At 35.3% G+C, this 21,599-nt stretch overlaps 1 protein-coding gene across 1 annotated transcript in view; it reads right to left on the bottom strand.

The window, feature by feature from the left end:
• PTPRN2 (protein tyrosine phosphatase receptor type N2) overlaps positions 1-21,599 on the bottom strand; it is a 654,334-nt gene that overhangs the window by 351,212 nt on the left and 281,523 nt on the right. The window contains exon 11 of the mRNA XM_082755144.1: positions 7,046-7,125. Within this exon, the coding sequence (XP_082611270.1) occupies positions 7,046-7,125 (80 nt within the window). The remainder of the gene's footprint in view (positions 1-7,045; positions 7,126-21,599) is intronic.

Raw genomic sequence — 21,599 nt, forward strand, 5'->3', positions numbered from 1 at the left:
GCTGACTGCAGGAATTTGGTTGTTTAACAATATTATAGATGGTAATATTTCTTAAACTCAAAATCTTTTTAAATTTTCCCAATCTTAAATTAATTTGGATTTCTTAGAGAGCTTTCAGTATGTTACCCAAAGGTATTGTTAACAAAGGAGACCTAAGCAGAAGAATAAAAGGTTTGCTCTAGAAGACTTAAGAGATCTAGAAACAGAAAAAATATTTTTGAATATGTTACCATACAGAAAGATCCTGAAAAATTCTACAATCCTGACTTCAAACAATTACCCTAGATTTATCTGCAGTATTTACATATGGCAGTCCTATCATCAGCATCTATGCACCAAACAATAAATATTTTTTCCTTGAATGTAGAGCAATCTACACAACTAGTTTAGAATAAATATCTAACTTTCAGACAGCTGCAACTGAGTTAGATAAATTCTACCCTACCATGCATTATATTACCAGAGGGCTCTTAAACAAAGTCAACCCTGTAATCATGATTAACCTTTAAACTTTCTTTTAAAACCTTTAAACCTTTAAATTACTTTAACAAAGACCCAAATTTTACCTGTCTTTATAGGCCTGCCTATCACAGTCAGAAGGAAGTCACTGGGGAAGAGTCATAACCAGAGACATTTCCTCTGTTAAGGTCTGAGGCACATTTACCAAATGGTAGCACCCATCACAACTGCTAAAAGTCATTCCAGGATAAAGAGGATATTGGCTGGCATAGTTGTAATGTTTTTTCAGTAAAAGAACAAGGTGGGAAGGAAATGCCATCTAAAAAATTGTTAATCATAGTAACAGATATTTGATAGTGCAGGAGACAGTTCACATTTTGAATAATACTTCAAAAATATAATGACATCCTACATTCAGCACAGGAAGGATTTGAGGAAAATACTTCAGATAGATTTGACAATACAGTAGGAGAAAGGCAATTGATCCACTACAGAGGGGACAAGAGGTGAAAAAGGACAATGTGAACTAAGGAGCCTTGAGTGGAAGAAATCAGGACTTGCACCAAAAGATTTAAGAGACTAGAAACAGAAAAAGAGCTGTCAAAATTATACGTTTCACATTAAAGACCAAAGAATCGTAATCCTTCTTATACCAGGGCAACAGCAAATGCAATCAGATGGACCCCATAGCCTCCTGGCTACAGTGTTCAAAGTTTCTGACATAGAAGCTGTCAGTTCACTTCAAAGATCAACCTCAAATTATTCATAGACACTCAACTTCTTACCAACTCAGAGAGAAAGATATCTAATTGCACGATCTACAAAAATCTAGATAGAGGGAAGGGATTCAACCGCAGACTTTCATCTTGCTTCGTTCACTTCATCACAGCTGAATTATGAGTCTGACAATGACTTGCCAATGAATATTTTCAAAACAATCCATCTCACTGTTGTAGGACAGAAAAAGGAAACCAAGACAGTGTGCTACCACGTACATTTTTGTGACAAAAGCCACAGAGTTCATCTTTCTGAGACTTTTCACGAGACATGCAAAACTTGTGCTAAAAATCAACATTTTCTGGATTGTCTTAATCCAGAAATAATTCACGAAGGACCTCTTCAAGAGGAAAACTTTTAGCATAGAAATGTATTTCCTGCTTGTATGGATGATCACCATGAAAAAAAAGGTGGCAAGTTGCCACTGAAGTATGTTATCCAAAGAACATCTAACCAAAAATGGTTTAACAATAGACAAAGGCCAGACAGTGTTTAATCACAAGCAAAAATAATGAGAGAAATATTACGAACTCTTTGTATCAATTGACATTTCCCAGGTTTTGCTCAAATTCCTTGACATTGGAATTTGATGACTAGAAGAAATATTAGTAATATCAATTATTCTAAACATGCTTTTAACTAAAGACATGTATATCTACTACAAACTTTGCATAATCTTCTTGATGATTTATTCCTCACTGACATGCTGTCGCTATTTCTCCCTCTACATTTCTCTTCACACGTACATATTGTATGTAGTTATTATATGAAGATACAATAATATATGAAAATACATCTAAAGAGAGTTCTCTCTCTTTTTCCTTCCTGAAAGCTTTCTAAATTTTTGTTGTTGTTGTTGCTAATAATGAATAATAAAATAAAGGTATATATAATTTTTCTGTCCACAGTGGTATGGTCAGTGGCCATAGTTATTGTTTAGAGAGCAAAGTGAGCCTCTGGAGTGTTTCTAGAAATTAAACAATTTAAGCTGTATACCGGATCCTCACCAATTGATTCTCTGATGTAGGGTAAATTCTCTTCCCTCTCTTCTTTATTTTGCTAAATTTCAGACCATTAAGTTCATTATGTTTATTCACATTCTGTAGTAAACTGAAAAGATAATCCCCACCACCACCAATACAAAGAGGACCACACTTCATGACTAGAATGAATACAAGAGAATATTCATATAAAATTATCTGTAATATCTTAGACTTACGTTTGCTAAAGTTGAAATACATCTTTCAGTTATGCTGCACTTGCTGCAAACAGCTAAAAATGTGCCATTGATATAAACCATTCATTTGTACTTTATAATTAATTCTTTTAAATATATCTGTAATGGATGTTTGTACCAGTGAATTTATAATAAAATGAAAATACATTCATGTCAGTCTCAGCCCTTTTCAGCAGGGCTCAGACTGGATGTGTGACAAAACTGTGATTCTGCTGAATCCGCTTTACAGATGGGAGTAATAAACTGGAGTTTCTTCAGTGGTTGTGTGCTCATTACAATCGATGAGGCAGGTTTCTCATCAATATTTTCATATTCATATTTTTCAGAATTAAGATTTTCTTTCTTTTTTTTTTTTTTTTAAACATCTGCAGTTGTTTAAAATTCTGAAGGAATTCTATATGCATGTTATTATCCATTCTAATACTTATCAGGCTGTATCTGTATTCAAATTAACTTGTCATACAGTTTAATTTTAATGATAATGATTTTTTTTTCCTCCCCAAGGGGAATTAATTCTCCAGTGCATTTTTTGCAGAGTTAGAAAGTTGGTAGATAAATAAATTTTAGACAAGAAGTTTATATGATTCAGCAACTCACTCCTTAAGTTATGATTAATGGTCCAATCAATCCATGCACTTTTGGAAAAACTGTGTTTTACCAGCAAGACAAGAGAAAATTAAAGAAACATAAATCAATAGCCTAGTTAAAAGTTAGAGGAATTTAAAATAAATAAATAAATAAAACAAAAATCTAAATATTCTAATATATGTTGAAAACCCCCTATTTACAACAATGAAATCAAGATTTTTGAATTGCTATAATTATATATATCACATATAGACACAAGAAGCTGCATACAAGATCTGCTAATTCGCTAATATCTGGTTTTTCATTGCCTTCCTCTGTGCTACCAGTTCCCCTTTACTAATATACCCATGTTATGAATACATTGTTTTGTTCTTCGGTCCTCTTATTTTTTTTTAAACACCTAAACTGTTGCATTTTTATACAATAGTAAATAAAATACAAGCAAAATTCTTATTTGTTAAAGGCTGCAACTACACATAAGCAATTGCTTTTATTTCATTTTGGCAATGCTGAGTACTGTGCACAGACTTTTCTCTCCTGCATCTCCTCTTCATGTGAGCAGTATATATGTTGTAGCCACCCTATCCAAAAATTCTGTATTTGGAAACTTCAGACGATTCTTATTTTCTAATTACCATTGTTACTTTACATGTCTTTGAATAAATTGTGTAATTCTGGACTACATATTAAGTTGTACAAATTCAAATTTATTGCTTATTACTATAGTGACTATATTGCAATTTTAGATAAATTGAGTTATCTTACTGATAGTTGTTCTCTGCTAGATTTCTCCTAACCTTTAAACTGAAGAGAAATTAAATCCATACTCATTTGTCTAAATGATGTCATGTGCCAAGTGTAATTACTTCTAGAGCAGGTCATCTATGTCTAGAGAAAGTTTATTTCATCAAAATGTTGAGATGCACCATTGAGCCTGACTTATTAAACAGAAATAGGCCAGAGGACAGCTACACCATGCAAGATATGTTCTGTATTATGAACATCAGTGTGCAATGCAGGCAAAACATTGGCAGTCCTTCTGCTCTGCAGTGAAAGAGCAAATAAAGGTATTGTTAATGGTATTTTGTATAGCCTGCTTTCTCAGGCTGTACAAAAATTTAAATTATTCTGTTGTCAGGTTTCCCTGTAGAATTATGTAGCCCTAGAAAATGCAAAAAGAAAAGTAATCAAAACATTTACTTAGCATAGGAACTATGGATTACTAGAAAACAAAAATGTTTTACCAGCAAGAATATGGCTGAAGGATTTTAGGGAGCTTTTTCTCTGCTCAGTGTGGTTGTTGTGCACACTGAGAAGAATGGATCTCAAATGCTAGGAGAATACAGTAAACTATTTTTATTATCGTACTTCCCTATTTCTATTTTTCAGTAGATATTCTAAGTCAAACATCTATTTGCAAAGCTGCTGTGGAGTCCCATGCCTTCTCTAATCTGCACATTTGTCAGACTCCACAGGGGAGGATGGAAAACTTTAAATATAGTTCCCCATATGGAAACTTAAATAATGCAAAGAAAGGAGCAATTTATTCATTTTGGTAACAAAACTATATATACTACAAAAATAATGAGAGCAAGTTCCTGCAAAGAACCTGTTGCCACAGATAATAACGAGACATGGACATTATAGAAATAGATTCCTTTTGGAAATCTGGATAATTTAAATTCTCATAATTACTATGGCATCTGATTACCTCAATTTCTAAGTTCTTTGAGTTTCTAAGGATGTGATGAATGGTGAAATTCTTCACTCAGTTAGGTCTATAAACAAGATCTGCTTTCAGATTTCCTGGATGAATGTTGTTACCTAATAGCAGGACACCATGGAGTAATACATTTACCCATGCCTGGAAGTATGCACCAATTTATTCTGCATCAGTTTCCTTTGGTAAATTACATTTTTGGAATGATTTTCTTTAAGACATTGTTGACTTTTAACATTTATAATTGCAGCTAAAACCTGAAAAAAAAAATCTTATGTAAGTATGTACTGCTGTTGCTCGTTTTACTATTTATATTTTTGGCTTTAGATATCTGCAAGTTCACAAAAAGTTTGCTAAAAATAAAACAAACTGATTAGCAAGTACATTGATAGGCTACTGCAACTTTATTTACTGGTTAGAAAAGAGAAAATTGATACTTTTAAAATTTAGAATGTTTGACTCTTGGGCATATATCTAATTTTATTTATTTATATATTCATTTAGGCAAAAGGCTAATTTTCAAAAAAAAAAAAACCACAACAATTTCCTTGTTTGATAATGACTGAATTGTTTTCATTAATCTATTACTACACTAAGATCTTATTTCAGAGCAGTAATAGTCTATTCAGACCCACAACTTCATATTTAAATCTTTTTTTTTTTCTCCATTTGAATTTTTTACATTAATCTCTAATGAAACTCATCTGCCATTTTGAGTCCAGTCACTCAGTCTAGTATGTTTTTTATACATTTCTAAGATCAAGTTTCACCTTTAATACTGTAAATAATTTAGTACTCTTAGCAGGCTTTCTCATCACACTGCTCACCATTCTTTTTCAGCTCATTTGTATGTTGCATGACACAGTCCCAGCAGAGATCTATTTTTTTTGAGAAAACTAGTAAGTTATTCTTACTCTCTGTTTTTTATTTGCCTCTTAACCAGTTACTGATCTGTGTATTTCTTGTTCCATATTCTAAGAAACAATTAGTTTCCTCAGAAACTTTTACTGAAAGACCTTGCCAAAAGTCTTTGGAAACCCAGGCAGGCTGTACCAGCTGCATCATATTTGTTGATCTCTTCAGAGACAGTCAACAGGTTTACAAAGTAGGACACTGCTATATTAATTTTTACCAGATAAATCATACAGATTTGGGTGTCCCATAATTCAATAATTTATTGTAATTTCCTAATTTTGATATATTTTTTTCTTTTATTATTATTTTTTTCATGTTAAACCTACTTAAAAGTGAGTTTGTTACTCTACTCACCAGTTAACAAGAAATTTCAAAGTGAAGAGTTTCACACTACCAGTGCTTAACCATTTTGTCCTTGTGCTACTTAAAACCGGAGTGGATACTTTATGGTGTTGGTAACCTCTACACATTCATTTGACTGTTTTTCATACCCTAATTTCATACCCCTCAACACATTGAGACAGATCCTCCAGAGCCCCGCACAAAGAATGGTTCTGGCACTGGAACTACCCCAGTTCCTTCTACAGCTGAATTCATCCATAAGGAAGCAGGAGTTGTTAATGGACAGTTTGGGGCTCCCAAATGTTTATTTAAATGAACTTCTTTTATTCCTATTTGCAAGCAACATTGTAACTTGTTTATTCGTAATTTTTAAAACCTATCAATTGGGTAATTTGAAATCATTTATCAATTCAGTTACTTTGCAGAAATGATTTCTTTCAGTCAACAGCTCCTCCATAATACTGTTAGTAGCCAAATTGATAAGAAGCCAAGAGCAGTACATAGAACAGCAGTATTTATTCAGAAGCAGTTTAGCTCCAGATATACAATGTTTACTCTCAAGATTAACGGGTCATGGAAATTGCCTAAACCGCACACCAACAAAGGTACCGTCTTTTGATCCAGAAATTAAGGCTAACATGTAATACCGTTTTTGTTTCCTGGAACAAAGTATCAGAAAAGCAAGGGTATTAAATTCTCATTTGCAAATATCTAATCTGTTTTTCTGAGGTCATGACAACACTGAAGAGTTTTTCACCATGCTAAGCTGTGTCTCCATGTCTGTATTTAATCCATTTCCTCTACAAACAATGAAGTCTCAGGCAGTTTTAATTGACTCAGAGACGTTACACTTCATTTTCCCATATGTGCCACTCACCCCTCAGCCACTCTCCCTAAACGCCAATCTTCCTGGGAAAGTGTGCTGCCTCCATCCATGTTGTCTGACTACAGTCCTCTAAACTGAAGAGTGGAAGGCCAGTTTGGGAATGGAGGATAAGGACTCTTACCTGCTGCTTTGGCAATATCTGCAGTTGAAATGTTTTGGAGGTTTGAGTGCACTCTGAAGGTCACAGCTGGTCCCAGCACGCTAGAAGAGATTATTAAAAAATGTAAGACTCATAATCAAGAGACATAGCATAATATTCCTTTTCAAAATAGGTTTTTAAGGAGAAACTATTAAGACACCATTTAGCCCTCTTCCTTTTGCTTCATTAGCTACATTTGCATACATTTATATACCTCTTGTGGAAGTTTGTGTGTATCTTGTCTTGTGCCTTTCTGAAAGAATTTCAGTGACATTAACTAAACTTCAAAACATTCCTGTAAATACTATTCCCATTACAAAAATGGCAAAATAGAGGCACAGAAATTGTTATTCTCTCCAGAACACCACAGAACATCACTGGAATTCAACACCTAAAGATTACATAAAGCTTCAAATTTTATTTGCCTAACCTTCACTCAAGCTTGTTATGAATCTCAGTCAGAGAGACAATAAAGAGAGTCAGAATATTTATCTTGATCATGCTCTACAAGAACATATTTGGAGAAAAGACTTTGGATGTATCTGATCCAAATGTCTGATTTGGAAAGATGGCAAAAATTACTTAACTTATAACAATAGACGTAATAATCTATTTGGACAATTTATAAAGAGAAGTGATGGAACTCTGTGGTGAACTTTTTTGGTGTAGCCTGATGGTCTTTTATGGCTTAAAAACCTATGAGGCATTACAGAGCACAGTACTAATTAACTAGATGAAGAATGGCATAGTAAGGTATTCAGGGTTTCAAAAAAATGTTCATTGTGTGTTTTTGCAGAAAAATAAATCCATATACGTAATGTTGCATTCATTCTCCACCCATCCCAATAATATCCAACCTATATGCACATCTGAGGAAAGGAATAAAGAACTTTCAGTTGTCATATTATGCTAAAGTACATATATATGAAAATCGTAAGAAAAATGTACACACAAAACTATAGTAAAAGTATTTTAAAGAAAATTTCCAGTTAATAAGCCACAGTAGAAAATATAATATAAATTCAGAGGAGCACAGTTCAAGGGCTGAACAAACAAGAAAACTGGCATGTATTAAATGTTTACATGCATACCGTGTTTTGTGTGAGTGCCTTAGTTTTTATTACTCACACAATCAGTGAGAAGAATTACATTTATACTATGAATAATACCTGCTTCATGTGTTTCAGTGGTTAAGCACTTTGGCAGGAGCCATACATGTAAAATGCTTTGACCTACTATAGCTGTGGCTTATGAGAGAATGAAATCTGAAAAATTGCTACGTAGAAGAAGTTGAAAAATATTTTTGCTGCAGGGCTTGAAATGAAGTATTAAATTATTCTTTTACTACCATTCTGCATTTGTATTTTGAACTCATACAACTGAGAGCAGTTAATGAAGTGCACTTAATTGCATCACATATATCCTAGACAGCAATACCTTTAAACTTTTTAAATTTTAGGCTGAAGAAAACTATTATTGATTGTAAGACTTGGCTTTGAGGTCACAGAGGGATTCAAAGTAATACTAAGGAGCATCCTTTGAATCTTTTACTGGCAGAGCCTGTCCTGTGCACATTCTATTCCACAGTTAACAGGAACTGTCATTAATCAATCATTTTTCTTTAAATACTCTTCTGGGTGGGAGAAAAATAAAGCAGAGATTATATTGCTGAAGGACACTCCAGATGTCAAGTCATTAATGTGCAAGAAATGTATTTTAATAATGTTAGATAATTATAAAGCATTTGTCAGCATCATTTAAATAGTACGTTCAGCTATAATACTCAACAATTGCAAAGTATATCTTACTTAAGATACATAAACTTCTTTAAAAAATTCAGGCCATTCCCCGATTCCATTACTAACACAATCTAAGACAATCTAACTAAGACAATCAACCACAACAGACACCTGGGAGTCTTATGATACCATGCACTGAATATAACCAGCCTTTCACTGTCCTTCTTTCTGTATTCCCAGCCCAAGAGAAATGATGATTCCTCTCTGGCTGTTCAGACACTTAGAGTGTAATTAGCAATCTGCTTCAAATAAAAGCAGGCAACAACCCAGTACACAGCTGTCCCATGACAAGGACTGTGTAAACAAACAACTTCAGATATTCCTTCCAAATTATCATAGAATCACAAAATCACAGGATGGTTAGGGTTGGAAGGGACCTTAAAGACCATCTAAATCCCACCCCCTGCCATGGGCAGGGCCCCCTTCCACCAGCCCAGGCTGCCCCCAGCCCCATCCAACCTGGCCATGGGCACTGCCAGGGATGGGGCAGCCACAGCTACTCTGGGCAGCCTGGGCCAGGGCCTCACCACCCTCTGAGTGAAGAATTTCCTCCTAATGTCTAATCTAAACCTACCCTGTTTTAGTTTAAAGCTCTTACTCCTTGTTCTGTCACCACACCCCCTGAGAAAGAGTCCCTTCCCAGCTTTCCTGTAGGCCCCGTTCAGGTACTGGCAGGCCACTGTAAGGTCTCCCTGGGGCATTCGCCTCTCCAGGCTGAACAACTCCAACTCCCTCAGCATGTCTTCATAGGAGAGGTGCTCCAGCCCTCTGAGCATCTTTGTGACCCTCCTCTGGACCCACTCAAACAGGTCCACATCTTTCTAGTGCTGAGGGCCCCAAACCTGAACATGTGAAAGCTATACCACATATTCCATTACAGTCAAGAGCCTGGAATTGATGCCAGCTTTCAAGCATGATGGCTTTATCTGCAAAGACACAAAATGTTTCCTCTGCTCCTCCAATTGCCTGAGTTTTTTGCTTCTGTCTCTGGTCCAGATCTCATTCATTCCTCAGTTGTGCACTGCAGCTCACTGCAGCTATGCACTTAGCAGCATCATTAAAATCATACAGATTACAACTGGATCCTTTCACATATCCAGCTCCAGCAGGGATTTTGGACAAGCAAGCCCTGATGCTGCAGCTCCAGGGACCATTACAATTCTCCAGTAACTCCACCTGGGTAAGCCAGGAGCACACCAGGACCCAGTGTAGATGAAGTCTGCCCATGTAAGTACTGCCACAGGCACTGGCAATGCTCCTTATGTGCTTATGGAGAGAATGTAGGTAAAGAGAGGAAAAACAGGGTGGGATAAAAATTCCTTATGGGACAGGGAAGATATTAGTTAATAACCATCTTTTTTTTTGTGGGAAAGAAGGAATCAGAATCATTCCAAATGCCCATTCTTACAATCTTGAGAGGGATAATAAGGAATATAAGGTATAAGGAATTACTCAAGCACAACATAAGCCCAACTTCACTAAGAATATTTGCAAAATATAGAAAATAAAGCAGCTCCTGTCACAACTTTTTACATATTGGCATTCTGATGATTATTTAAAAGTAAACAAAAGACCTTGAGATTGTTTGGCCAAAATTGCATTTCTGCTAGATGTTTTGGGAACTGACTGCTTGAGGAGCTCATAAAATGAGATTTTTCTCATGGGGGGCTTCTGGCAAAAGCACTCAATAAATAAACATTTCAATAACAATAGATGCCCTCTGGGGAATTCCTCATTGTTCATTATGTGTTGGACGAGAACATTTAAACAAAACCAGTAATTATTTGACTGCAAAATATTTTTCAAAAAGACTCTTTAACAAGATGGTAAACCTGCCTGAGAGAGGGTTCAAAGCTGTACAAAATGCACCCCTGGTACCTCCTAACCAGGAACTTTACGTTAGATAGGCAAGACTGCTTTCTCATGCAGCTGTCAAACCCTCTGCAGCCTAGCTAATATTAATGGCAGTTGTCTTTACATCACTCTAAATACCGAGGCTTGCTGAAGTGCACACTAGCGTTTATGACCAGATGAATTGCAAACAAACCACTGCCACAAATCAAGGCTGGTGTGTCCCTGCTCAGTGGCAGGCAACATCACGCCAGTGCTCAGCCAGCTGTGCTCAGGAAAGCAACTGCAAATGTAAAACACACCTGAAACGTAAACTAAATCTAATACACGTGATGTAATGTTTCTTCTGCTCTAACCAAGAGATTAAAAGTGTTAGGTAGCAGCACCTTTAATCTAGAAAGACAATATTTTATATTACATTTTTTGTTTAACTTCTTTTTTTTCCAAACAAGGTGTATGTTACTACAGTTACACCTATATAAATGTGTAGTTGACTGTACTGACATAAATGAACTGAAACACAACTAAATAAGATCGTGAGTTTAGAAGGTATTTGGACTATATTATTATAACCATACCTACCTTTTTTTTTTTTTTTTTTTTTTTTTTTTTTTTCAGAATACCATTTTATGATTTATTTTTGAATAAAGGTAAGCAACTCTGTTGCCAAGGCCAATAAATGGTGACTTCTCCCTGTGCAAAACGTAATGTCTGTTGCAATGACCTGCTAAATTTATTACTTGAAATTTACTGACTAATTAGCCCCTCTGTTGGCTGTCACAACTTCTGCTTTTTTTTTTTTTTTTTTAATTTCAATAATGTTGCCTTCAGCCATAATAGTTTTTTTTTAACAAAGACATTCAAAGCATATTGCAAATTGTCACCCTTATGTGCTGTTGTCTTATATTCTGTTTACTAGAGATGAAATAATTACAGTGTTTATACCAAAATGACTTGAAGGTTGATTGCTGATTTAATAATATTCCCTCCCCTTGGGTTTATATTTCCCATCTGAAGGTGGGAGGGTGCACAACATGTACAGAAATAAACAATATTCTTTGTGTGAAATAGAAGTATTTCTTTTATTTAATTGTTTTACAGACTAACAACATTCTTATTCTATTTTGTCTGTCAGGAAATGAATGATCTGAATAAACAGAGCTGGAGCATGATCAATATGGCAAGGTCCGTATTACTTTCAAGCCTTTGGTTATAATTATATTTATGAATGACAGGGTTTGAATCTCCATAAATTATGTACCACGCTTTGCATGCCCATTCTTCTCCCTCATGTGTGTGTACTACAATATCATATGAAAGGTTTACTGTGAAATACAGTCACAGTCTATCATACCCCCTAGTGGAAAAGGATTTGAGAAACAAGTGCCAACATGGTTATGTGTATTCTTGAAGATGAGACATAGAGCTGATGCCAGATGGAAATGAGTTGAGATTGCACCAGATTTTTAAAAAATACAGGCAGAGTGCTATTTCTCAAGATTGGAGTAAGATGAGGAGATCAGGATTGGATACTGTCAACATTAAACATTCTCTTAATGACCCTATTTCGTAAAACAGAGCTTGCCTTAATAAAGCTTAGATTTGAAATTAGAGTCACCACTTGTCTATATGTTCATTTCAAAATCCTTTAATCTCTGGGGGTTAAGAAAAGCAATTAGTAATGCTCCAGAGGCTTGTGCAAAGTAAATTTTATAGCAGCAAAGGTAATTGTCTCAGGAAATGTTTGGTGGGCTTGAACTAATGACTTGCAACGTGTACACATTTCTGTGCTTCCCGTGTTTAGGAATTTGAAGTTTTATGTCCATTGTTTATGTTGCACCAAAACCTCCTTTTCACCTTCTCAATTTTGGAAAAACTAAAATGGTCACACTTGTGTAAGTGGGTTACATACTTCACATATTGGTTATAAACATATTTATGTCAAATCAGATTGACAGAAAAAAGCTCATCATTAACAGAGGCACTTTCGTAATACAGTATGTTTGAATAACATGATTTACAGAGCAAGGCAAAGGCAGAGCAGTGCAGCTGGTCATCCTTATATAATACATAGAAGGATTAAAAAGCGTACTCATGCTATTTTGGGCTCCTTCTGTTATTCAATCTAGCTATAATCTCATCAGTCACTTGATTCAGGTCTCGCCGATATTTTTGACCAGAACTTTTGACCAACATTTATTTTGTGGATCATTGCTTCACATTCTATTTATATTATGTAAGCAGGTACTGACTAAAGCTCAAACATTCCAGAAACCAGTGAAGAATGTATTGTGAAGAATGTATTGTTAAAACCTGTGAAGAATGTATTCTACAAAATAACTTCCCCGAACTGTTGACTAGCATATATTGATCATCACCTAGATATATTACTAAAAAAAAAATAAAAATAAAAATTAAAATTAAAATTAAAAAAAAACCCTCATCTTTAATACCTTTACTTTTAAAAAGTTTGCCTAATTTTCTTTCTGAATGGATCAAAAGTCAATATACAGCCATATCTATTCTCACATTTCTGCTTACATGTATATATTATGCACGTGTGTTACAGACAACGATCAATTAAAAAAATTTTTCCTATTACAGCTAATTGAGCTTCTTGTGTCTTGCCAGTTCTTGGAGATGGAAACTCTTAAACTGCAGAATGGCACAGTGTTCCACAACATGCTGCATTATTGCCTCAAATACATTTTCTTAACTATTCATATTTATATCATCATATTCTAAGTATGCATTTGCAACACTGTCTGCAGAAATATGGAAATATTTTCTTGTATTCAACTTGCAGCTAGCATAGAGAGAGAAAGTTAAAGAAGATTATGTTGTATCAACACCTGACAATGGCCAAGTACTAAAGAAGAAAAAGCAAAATCTCTGCTACAGTAAAGACACTAATTCTTACCAATTCACCAGTTAGTGGATGACTTTGTATTATCAATTACATTTCAGCAGAATAATATAAACAATGCAGCTGGGTGTGGTGGATTCAGCAGACAGATTAGAAAGATCAGATAGATTGACAGTTTCCAAGCAATCACATCTTGCAAATGTAACTACATGGAAACAAAACTTATGGCTGGATTTGATGGTTGCAGCTCAGATTTACCTCTGTAAGCCCCATATACATGTACAGCTGTCATAAATCAGGTAATTATCTGGACACCTTGTACTGCCCTCTTCTCTTCCCCTGAAATTATTCTCCATGAAGTCACCCTGCTGCACTGATCTCACTGATTCTCATGCTGTGTTTTGGAGTTTTGATAAAAACAGTGCTGATAATTCACTGATATTTTTAGTTCTTGCAGAGCAGCGTTCACACAGAGCCAAGGACTTTTCAGCTTCTCGTGTTGCCCTGCCAGCGAGGAGGCTGGGGGTGCACTAGAGATTGGGAGGGGACACAGCCAAGACAGCTGACCTAAACTGGCCAAAGGGATGATGTCCCATACCATGTAGCATCATGTTCAGCAATAAAAGATGGGGGAAAAAAGGAGGAAGGGGGAGGATGTTCAGAGTGCTGGCATTTGTCTTCCCAAGAAATCATTGTATATGATGATCTCCTTTCCTGGAGGTGGCTGAATGCTGTCTGCTGATGGCAAGTGGTGATCATTCCTTGTTTTGCTTTGATTGCACACACAGCTTTTGTTTTACCTAGTAAAATGCCTTTATCTCAACCCATGAGTTCTCACACTTCTACCTTTCCAATTCTCTCCCACATCCCACATGGGGAGAGTGAGCTAGCTGCTGTGTGGTGCTCAGCTGCCTGCCAGGGTTAAACCACAACATTCTCTTTGCTTCTTTAGGCTTCCTGCTTGTGTTTGCATTTGTCTAGGAGCTCATTGCTCCTCCATGCAGAACTCCTGGCATTTTTGCCTGGCTTCAATTTTTTCAAATCATTTTTTTTTCTAAATACACGAATGCTCATTTACAATGCAAACGATGATGAAGGGGTATTTTAAAGATTTTACAATTCAATTCATCTAAGGTGAAGATTTTTTGCTAAGCTGACAATTTAAATGATTTAAAAAATGGACAACACTCAATTTAGAGATTGAAGCTATACTCAGTTTTTCCTATTTTTATTCTTCACAAAATGCAACCTCTGATGATTACTCAAGATCTATGAATAATTTGCAGAGTTTTAAAATAATTTTTCTATTAATCTGTCACAAACCATGAAATTTGACACTTTCACCACGCTGAGTACATGAAAGTTGCCAGCTTTGCCCGCAATGCAAATAAGGTTCTTAATTACAGTATTTAAAGGAACAAAACATACAAGTGCTATATTTTTTTACAGGAAAAGACTGTTTGGACCCTTCGAGAGTGGGAAAATGATCTAAAAATACTGCTTGAATGTACAGTGATTTTTTTTTTCACCCTCCACTGGTTAAGCTAAATAATAATAAATTTATGTGATTAAAAATTATATATATAATTGTATTCTATTTATACTTCCATTCATTATACCTTTTGGTGGTCTGGCTAGTATGCAGCAGTCTTAGGTTTTCAATGTATTTTGCTGACATCAGGCCCACTTATCTTTAGCACACCTGTGTTAATGGTATCTTGAACTCACATGTAAAATCTGTCTTCTGTACTGATAGTCTCCCTGCCCTGAGTTTGCACAAGTGACTTTTATTCGTAGTATCATAGAATGGCTTGGGTTAGAAGGGACCTTAAAGATCATTTATCTCCAACCCCCCTGCCATAGGCAGGGATGCCACCCACTAGATCAGGTTGGCCAGGGCCCCATCCAGCCTGGCCTTGAACACCTCCAGGGATGGGGCATCCACAACATTTCTGGGAAACCTGTGCCAGTGCTTCACTACCCTTACAGTGAAGAACTTCCTCCTAATGTCTAATCTAAATCTATCCTCTTTTAGTTTAAGACCATTCCCCCTTGTACCGTCACTATCTACCCGCATAAAGAGTCTTTCTCCATCTTTTTTATAAGACCCTTTTAAGCAATAGACCCTTTTAACTTCAATAGGAGCCTGATAGGCCACAAATTTCTTTGATTGATTAGACAGCACAACAGAAGACCAAAGAAAACAAACTTTACTACAGCCTCAATTTAAAAATCTTTGAAACTTTGAGCTAGAGTGCTACTGTGTCCTACTGCTTGCCCTCTCAAGAACCTGTTGGCTTCTCCTTTAGTTCTGAGAAGACCACCTAGAAGATTTGATCTTGGGATTCCTCCACCAGCTGTGAAAGAGAGACATTTGGCATCAACCTACTTCCTTTACAAAGGAGGCACTTCAAGGGGAAATTATTGGGATCTTTCAGTCACACCTGCAACAGTGCATTTGTTCCCACTGCATTTATGATTTCTTGGGAATACAAACTCTTTCTAGGTAGGTTGTGGTGCAGCTCATGGGTTTGGATACAAAATATTTACTGGCTAGGTGTTAAATAGAAAATGTGAAAAAGAATGATTTATCTATTCAACATGGCCAGCAGGTCTGTAATATTTATTTTATTAATCTACCCATCCATAAGGTAATGGAGAGAGAGAAAATGAGAAAAGGAGAGAGAAAAGGAGATCAAGAAGCCAAGGGAGAGAGGATCAAGAAAGTCATAATTTGTATATTTCTTCATTTCATATATTTTTAATGAATTATACTTTTAAACAAATCTTTCAAAGAATCTTTTCTTAAAAATATATATAACCAGTTTCCCTACATGATAATCTTTTTCCATTTCTAATATTGGTTGTGCTATTTGTAAAGCAAGTTTTAGTTCAAGAGTGAGAATCACAGTTCTATGTTTCTATTCTCATATCTGTCACCAAGTTCTGTACCATTTGGGGGAATATCAAGAAAACTGTCTTGAGTTTCAATTTACCCATCTGTAGAATGGAAATAATTACATGTTAATATGTGAAATGTTATATAAATTCAACGGAATGGCACATATTCAGTGTCTTGCTTCAGACAAAGCAGTTTATCCACCATAGCATATTATATTATGGAATTTAATTTTGTTTAAAAAATGGTTATGATGTACAGACAGTAATATAGAGAGAAAGCAGAGAAAAAAGAGGTTAAAAATTGATAAATTTTAGAAGCTCACTTATCCATAAAAAATCTTCTCTTGAGTAGAGACCTATGAGTACATGGATCTGTATCTATAACATGGGATTTCATTCTCCTTTTGATTACAAAGGTACAAATCCTCTGATTTAATTAGATTAAATGTTGTAATGGAAAGCCAAACTTACTACATTTTTATTTATAAGAGTCTCTGTAGATTTTTATGGTCTTTCTATTTTGTCACCTAGAATTCATAAAATGCTGCAGGCCAAAGTCCTTCTTGTTATTTTAATATATTTTTATATTTTTCTAGCAGGAAAGTTACAGTGGAGAAGGCAAAATGATCTTGGTTATATGCACATTTATTAAAGAAAAGCACACAAAATATATTATACCTCAGGGGAAAAATCCACAAGACTAATGTATTGCTAAGGCTGAGAAATCACTCATTTTTAAGTAAAGGAATGCAGAGTTGAAACTTCCACCTTATTTTTGTTTCCTTACCCTAATTTCTTTAAAAATTGATGCATCTTTATATTATAAATTAGTTGTCAAATAAGACAATATGTACCAGAAAACACAATGTAATTTCTTATAAAAGCCTGCATGCAATGAGTTACAGCAGTACATTTTTCAGACAATTTGTTTTCCAGACTCATTAAATCTGTAGAAGAAGTCAAGTTTGAATAAAAGTGGTACCATTATTTCTGAGTTATGCTTTTATAACATTTTAAACAAGATTATGCCAAATAGCCTTAGTCTGTTGGTTTGCTATTTAAAATCAAGGAATAGATGACAAATATTTTTCAACTTTTTTGAAAGGTATTTGTTTATTGAAACCAAGCATAGTAGAGTTCAAACTGGAATAAAAATGTTGCTTAATATCCGGACAGTAAATGCAATGCAATGCAGATAAAAATTCAACCTATTCCTAGGCAATGGTGCTGCATATTATAGCACCCTAAGGAGAACAGCATGGACTGTATGTTTTTTCTTTAAAAGCACAATATTTTGAAAATTTCTCTCAGTAGTAAATCTAAATGCTATAGATGGCAGAATCTGCCAATCTGGGGAAAAAAAAAAAAAAAAAAAAAAAAATCTTTGCAAGAAGATTCACCCACAGGTGTCCAAGAAAAAGGAAAAAATTAATCATACTTAATCATGGAAAAATGAATAATTGCGCTTCCACAGTAGAGTGAAGTTTACATGTTACAGGTTGATACCAAAAGAGAAAGAAACTGAAGAAAACATTGTACTGCCTGTCCCACTACAGATCACCAGGTTAAATAAGCCTCCATCACACTATCCTGCCTCTTAAGCTACCGACAATTTCCTGAGATGTTCACATTTAGAGTGTACATATACCAAATGTCATAATCCATCAGCATGATGAAGTGAAAATACCAAGTACCGTTCCAGTGTTTAGGTTCTGGATGACTGAATATGATTAACTGGCTGATTGAGTTTTTCAGGTGTTAGAAAAATATGACAAACAATGAACAAAACCTATACAGCACAATTAGGACACTACAGCCAATGCACATGTTCATAATAGGTGAGGCTGGGAGCTCCACTCATCAGTGTGCCTACTCAACACTTCTGATTTGAACACATTTAAAGCTTTTCCGAACTTTCACCACTTAGTTTGATTTTCAAAGACCTTCCTCAGTCCAAGTTCTTTTTACAGGGATGGTTCGCTGACTTTTCAGATTGTATTATTCCAGCCCAACCGTTCCAGACCTTCCTAAGAACAAAGATAAAGATAGGTACTGTTTGGCTATGTGAGACCTTTTCTTTGAATAGTGGAAAGTGTTTCTAATCACACTACTTAGAAACAGATTTTAAGTATATCAAGAATGTGTTCACAGCTGCCCTCATGATGACGACCCAAATTCAATCTTTTGTTAGATCACTGCTTATATAGAATACTTAGAAACATAGTTGATGCTAAGGACATGCCAGAGTATAAAAGGAAAAATCAGTCTTGACTTATTTTGTATCTACAGATGCAGCTTTTCTCTTCAAAGTGGTGTTTTGTTGTTGTTGTCGTTGCTGTTGTTGTTCTATGTTGTTTTCCAGTAATATTCCTAATGAATGGTGGTCAAGTGCTAGATAAAAAAAATATATATATATTTCAAGGGGCCTCAATGTCATTGCTGGCAGACCTCAGGTAATATTTTGCAAACCAGGCATGTTACTACAAGGACATAAAGGTCTATCATTATCTTGAATTCTGCTGGTACCATCCAGTTCTGCTTCAGATTCAGATTCAGATTCAGATTCAGATTCAGATTCAGATTCAGATTCAGTTCATTTGAAGCCAGGTCATTTCAGGCATATTTTTTTTTATGGAAGCAGGTAGCATTGTCTAAATTGACAGCTGACTTCTGGGACTGCTGAGCACTTAGAATGGTAACTGAAGGCAACGGGACTTGTGTCTCAACGTGTGAAGATCTTCACAGAAGAGGCTGTATAAACCACACTCAAAGCCATTGGACTGGACACCTTGAATTAGTAGATACTATGACATTAATCTTTTCATGCATAAATGCCAGCTCTGTATGGTCCTTATAATACACCATATCTCGTGTGAGCTAAGTGTATCAATTTATGTTAGTCAAATGTTTTGATAGCCTTGTGAAAAGCACCGTAGGAAAACAAACCAAACCAACCAACCAACCAACCAAAACAGAACAAAAAACAACGAGCAGAAATGGGTTTTCTGACCTCAGAGCAGGATTTGAATAATGTGCAGTAAATAAAGCCTGAAGCCACACATTGAACAATGAGGATAAAATGGAACACTGAAGATCTGCTCATTAACTGAGCATTTTATTTCCTGCATATGGAGTAAGACAGAGGTCTGCTAAAAAAAAAAAAAAAAAAAAAGTATTTCAAGGCTATATCATAATTCGTGATTATTGAAAGACTGGTATTTTTGGTCAGCTGAAAAAAAAAAAAAACACAACAAACAAAACAATCACTTGAGTTCAGTCGGAAATCAATGTTTTTGTTTATTTTGCATTTGCCTTATAAGCCAAACATAATTAAATTTTGAAATGAGTCATTACCTTGAACTGAAAAATTATAGCATTTTACTTTCAAAATGTCAAACCACACTGCTGTGGCTGCTAGAAATTTTGAAAGGTGTTTGCCAGCTTAAGCTTCCATATAGTTTTCATACATAGCTTCAGTTAACCTGAATTTTCATTTTTCATGGAATACACTATTCAGCTAAAACACTGAGTTCATCTCTAGTCTCAGTGTGGATGGGGGAAACAATCAGGTGAAAGCCGAACAACCAGCTTGAGGCTTCTGAGTTTGAGCTTTAGACACTAAAAGCTTGGTGAGGGGTTTTCTTAACTTCGCCTTGGATATGGATTGACATACATTTGCCTTGACACACATGCAAACTGTACATGATAAGGAATATATTGGTTAAATTTTATGTTTTTGCAATCCAGTTCATATTAGATAATTAGAATGATCTTTCAAAATCTATTTACATTAGCACTTGAAATTTAGCATAAGCATCCTGTTCATCCCCAAAATTACATACATAGATTATATGCTCATATAGACAATTACTGTTACACTCCAAAACAATGGTAGCAGATAAATATTAATGTTTTTATGGAAGGAATACAGGATGTTCTACTACAGGTTTTCCATTGAAAAATTATGGCACACTTTGTCAAGTTATCACCTCTCCTGGAAGGACAGTTCTTTGAGTACTGTCCATTAAGATGTACAGATGGAGGAAGCCAAAACAGTAGAACAAGATTGGAAAATAGAGACACGGACAGTAAGAGATCTTCAATAACCATAGGGAAAATCATATAAGTCTTAAGAGAGAAATAATAAGGAAAAGAAAAATAATACAGTATTACTGCAACATCCATCAAAGGATGAAATATTCAGCAGAAAATTTCACTTTTAGCTGGAGGCTGAGAATGCTGAGAATGGTAGGATATACAGTCTGAAATACTATGACATCTGAATGTCATGTGCTTTCTTTCTATGTAAAGGTATTCAGCTAAATTGAGCTGAACCCCTCCCATTAGCAATGTTCACAGTAAATATCTCAAGTATAAGAACTTTACATAAGAGCATAACAATGATTTGTATTTCTCTGAGAACCCAAAGAAGTCATATATGTTCTAACCCAGTGTCTTTGATTTCCACTACCTTCACAGTTGAGCTACCAGATTTAAGTAGTTTTATTATATTTGGACTTCTGTTGACAATCTCTTATGTTTGTAAGTTTTTTCTATAATGTGTGAAGAACTGTAATTACAGGAAGAAGGTCAATGTTGCAGATTGCAGTGGTAAAATTATTTTTTAAATAAATACAAACTCTCCTAGTACTACCACCCATCTGACTTCAATCCATGATACCAGTCCAACAATCAATCACCAGAGGCATTGGACACCCATAATTAGATTTTAAAATCATAACTATAGTCATTTTACGTCTGCTTGCATAATTACATCAGCATGCTAATATCCTTTTAATGGTCTCTAATGATGTAATAAGAAATAATGGAATTTATTTGACAGCTACATAACCATTAACAAAACATATTAAGCATAACTATTACTTCCATAAAGATTCAGGCTGTATCCAAAAGTGACAGCTAGCATGTTGGATCTTTTCTTCAATGTTGAAGTATTTCTAATTATGTATTCTCCAAATCTATTCCCAATCATCTGCTTCACAGGGTGAGCAAAGTTTATATCAATGCAAACTTGACAACAAACCAACTGTAGAAGTGGACTGAACGCTCTGGGAGCCAAGCCTGAGGCTACACTGTGAATTGCAGGCCATCGGTTAAA

This window comes from Aythya marila (assembly GCF_965140915.1).
Source record: "Aythya marila genome assembly, chromosome: 2".
In the NCBI taxonomy this organism is placed as follows: Eukaryota; Metazoa; Chordata; class Aves; order Anseriformes; family Anatidae; genus Aythya; species Aythya marila.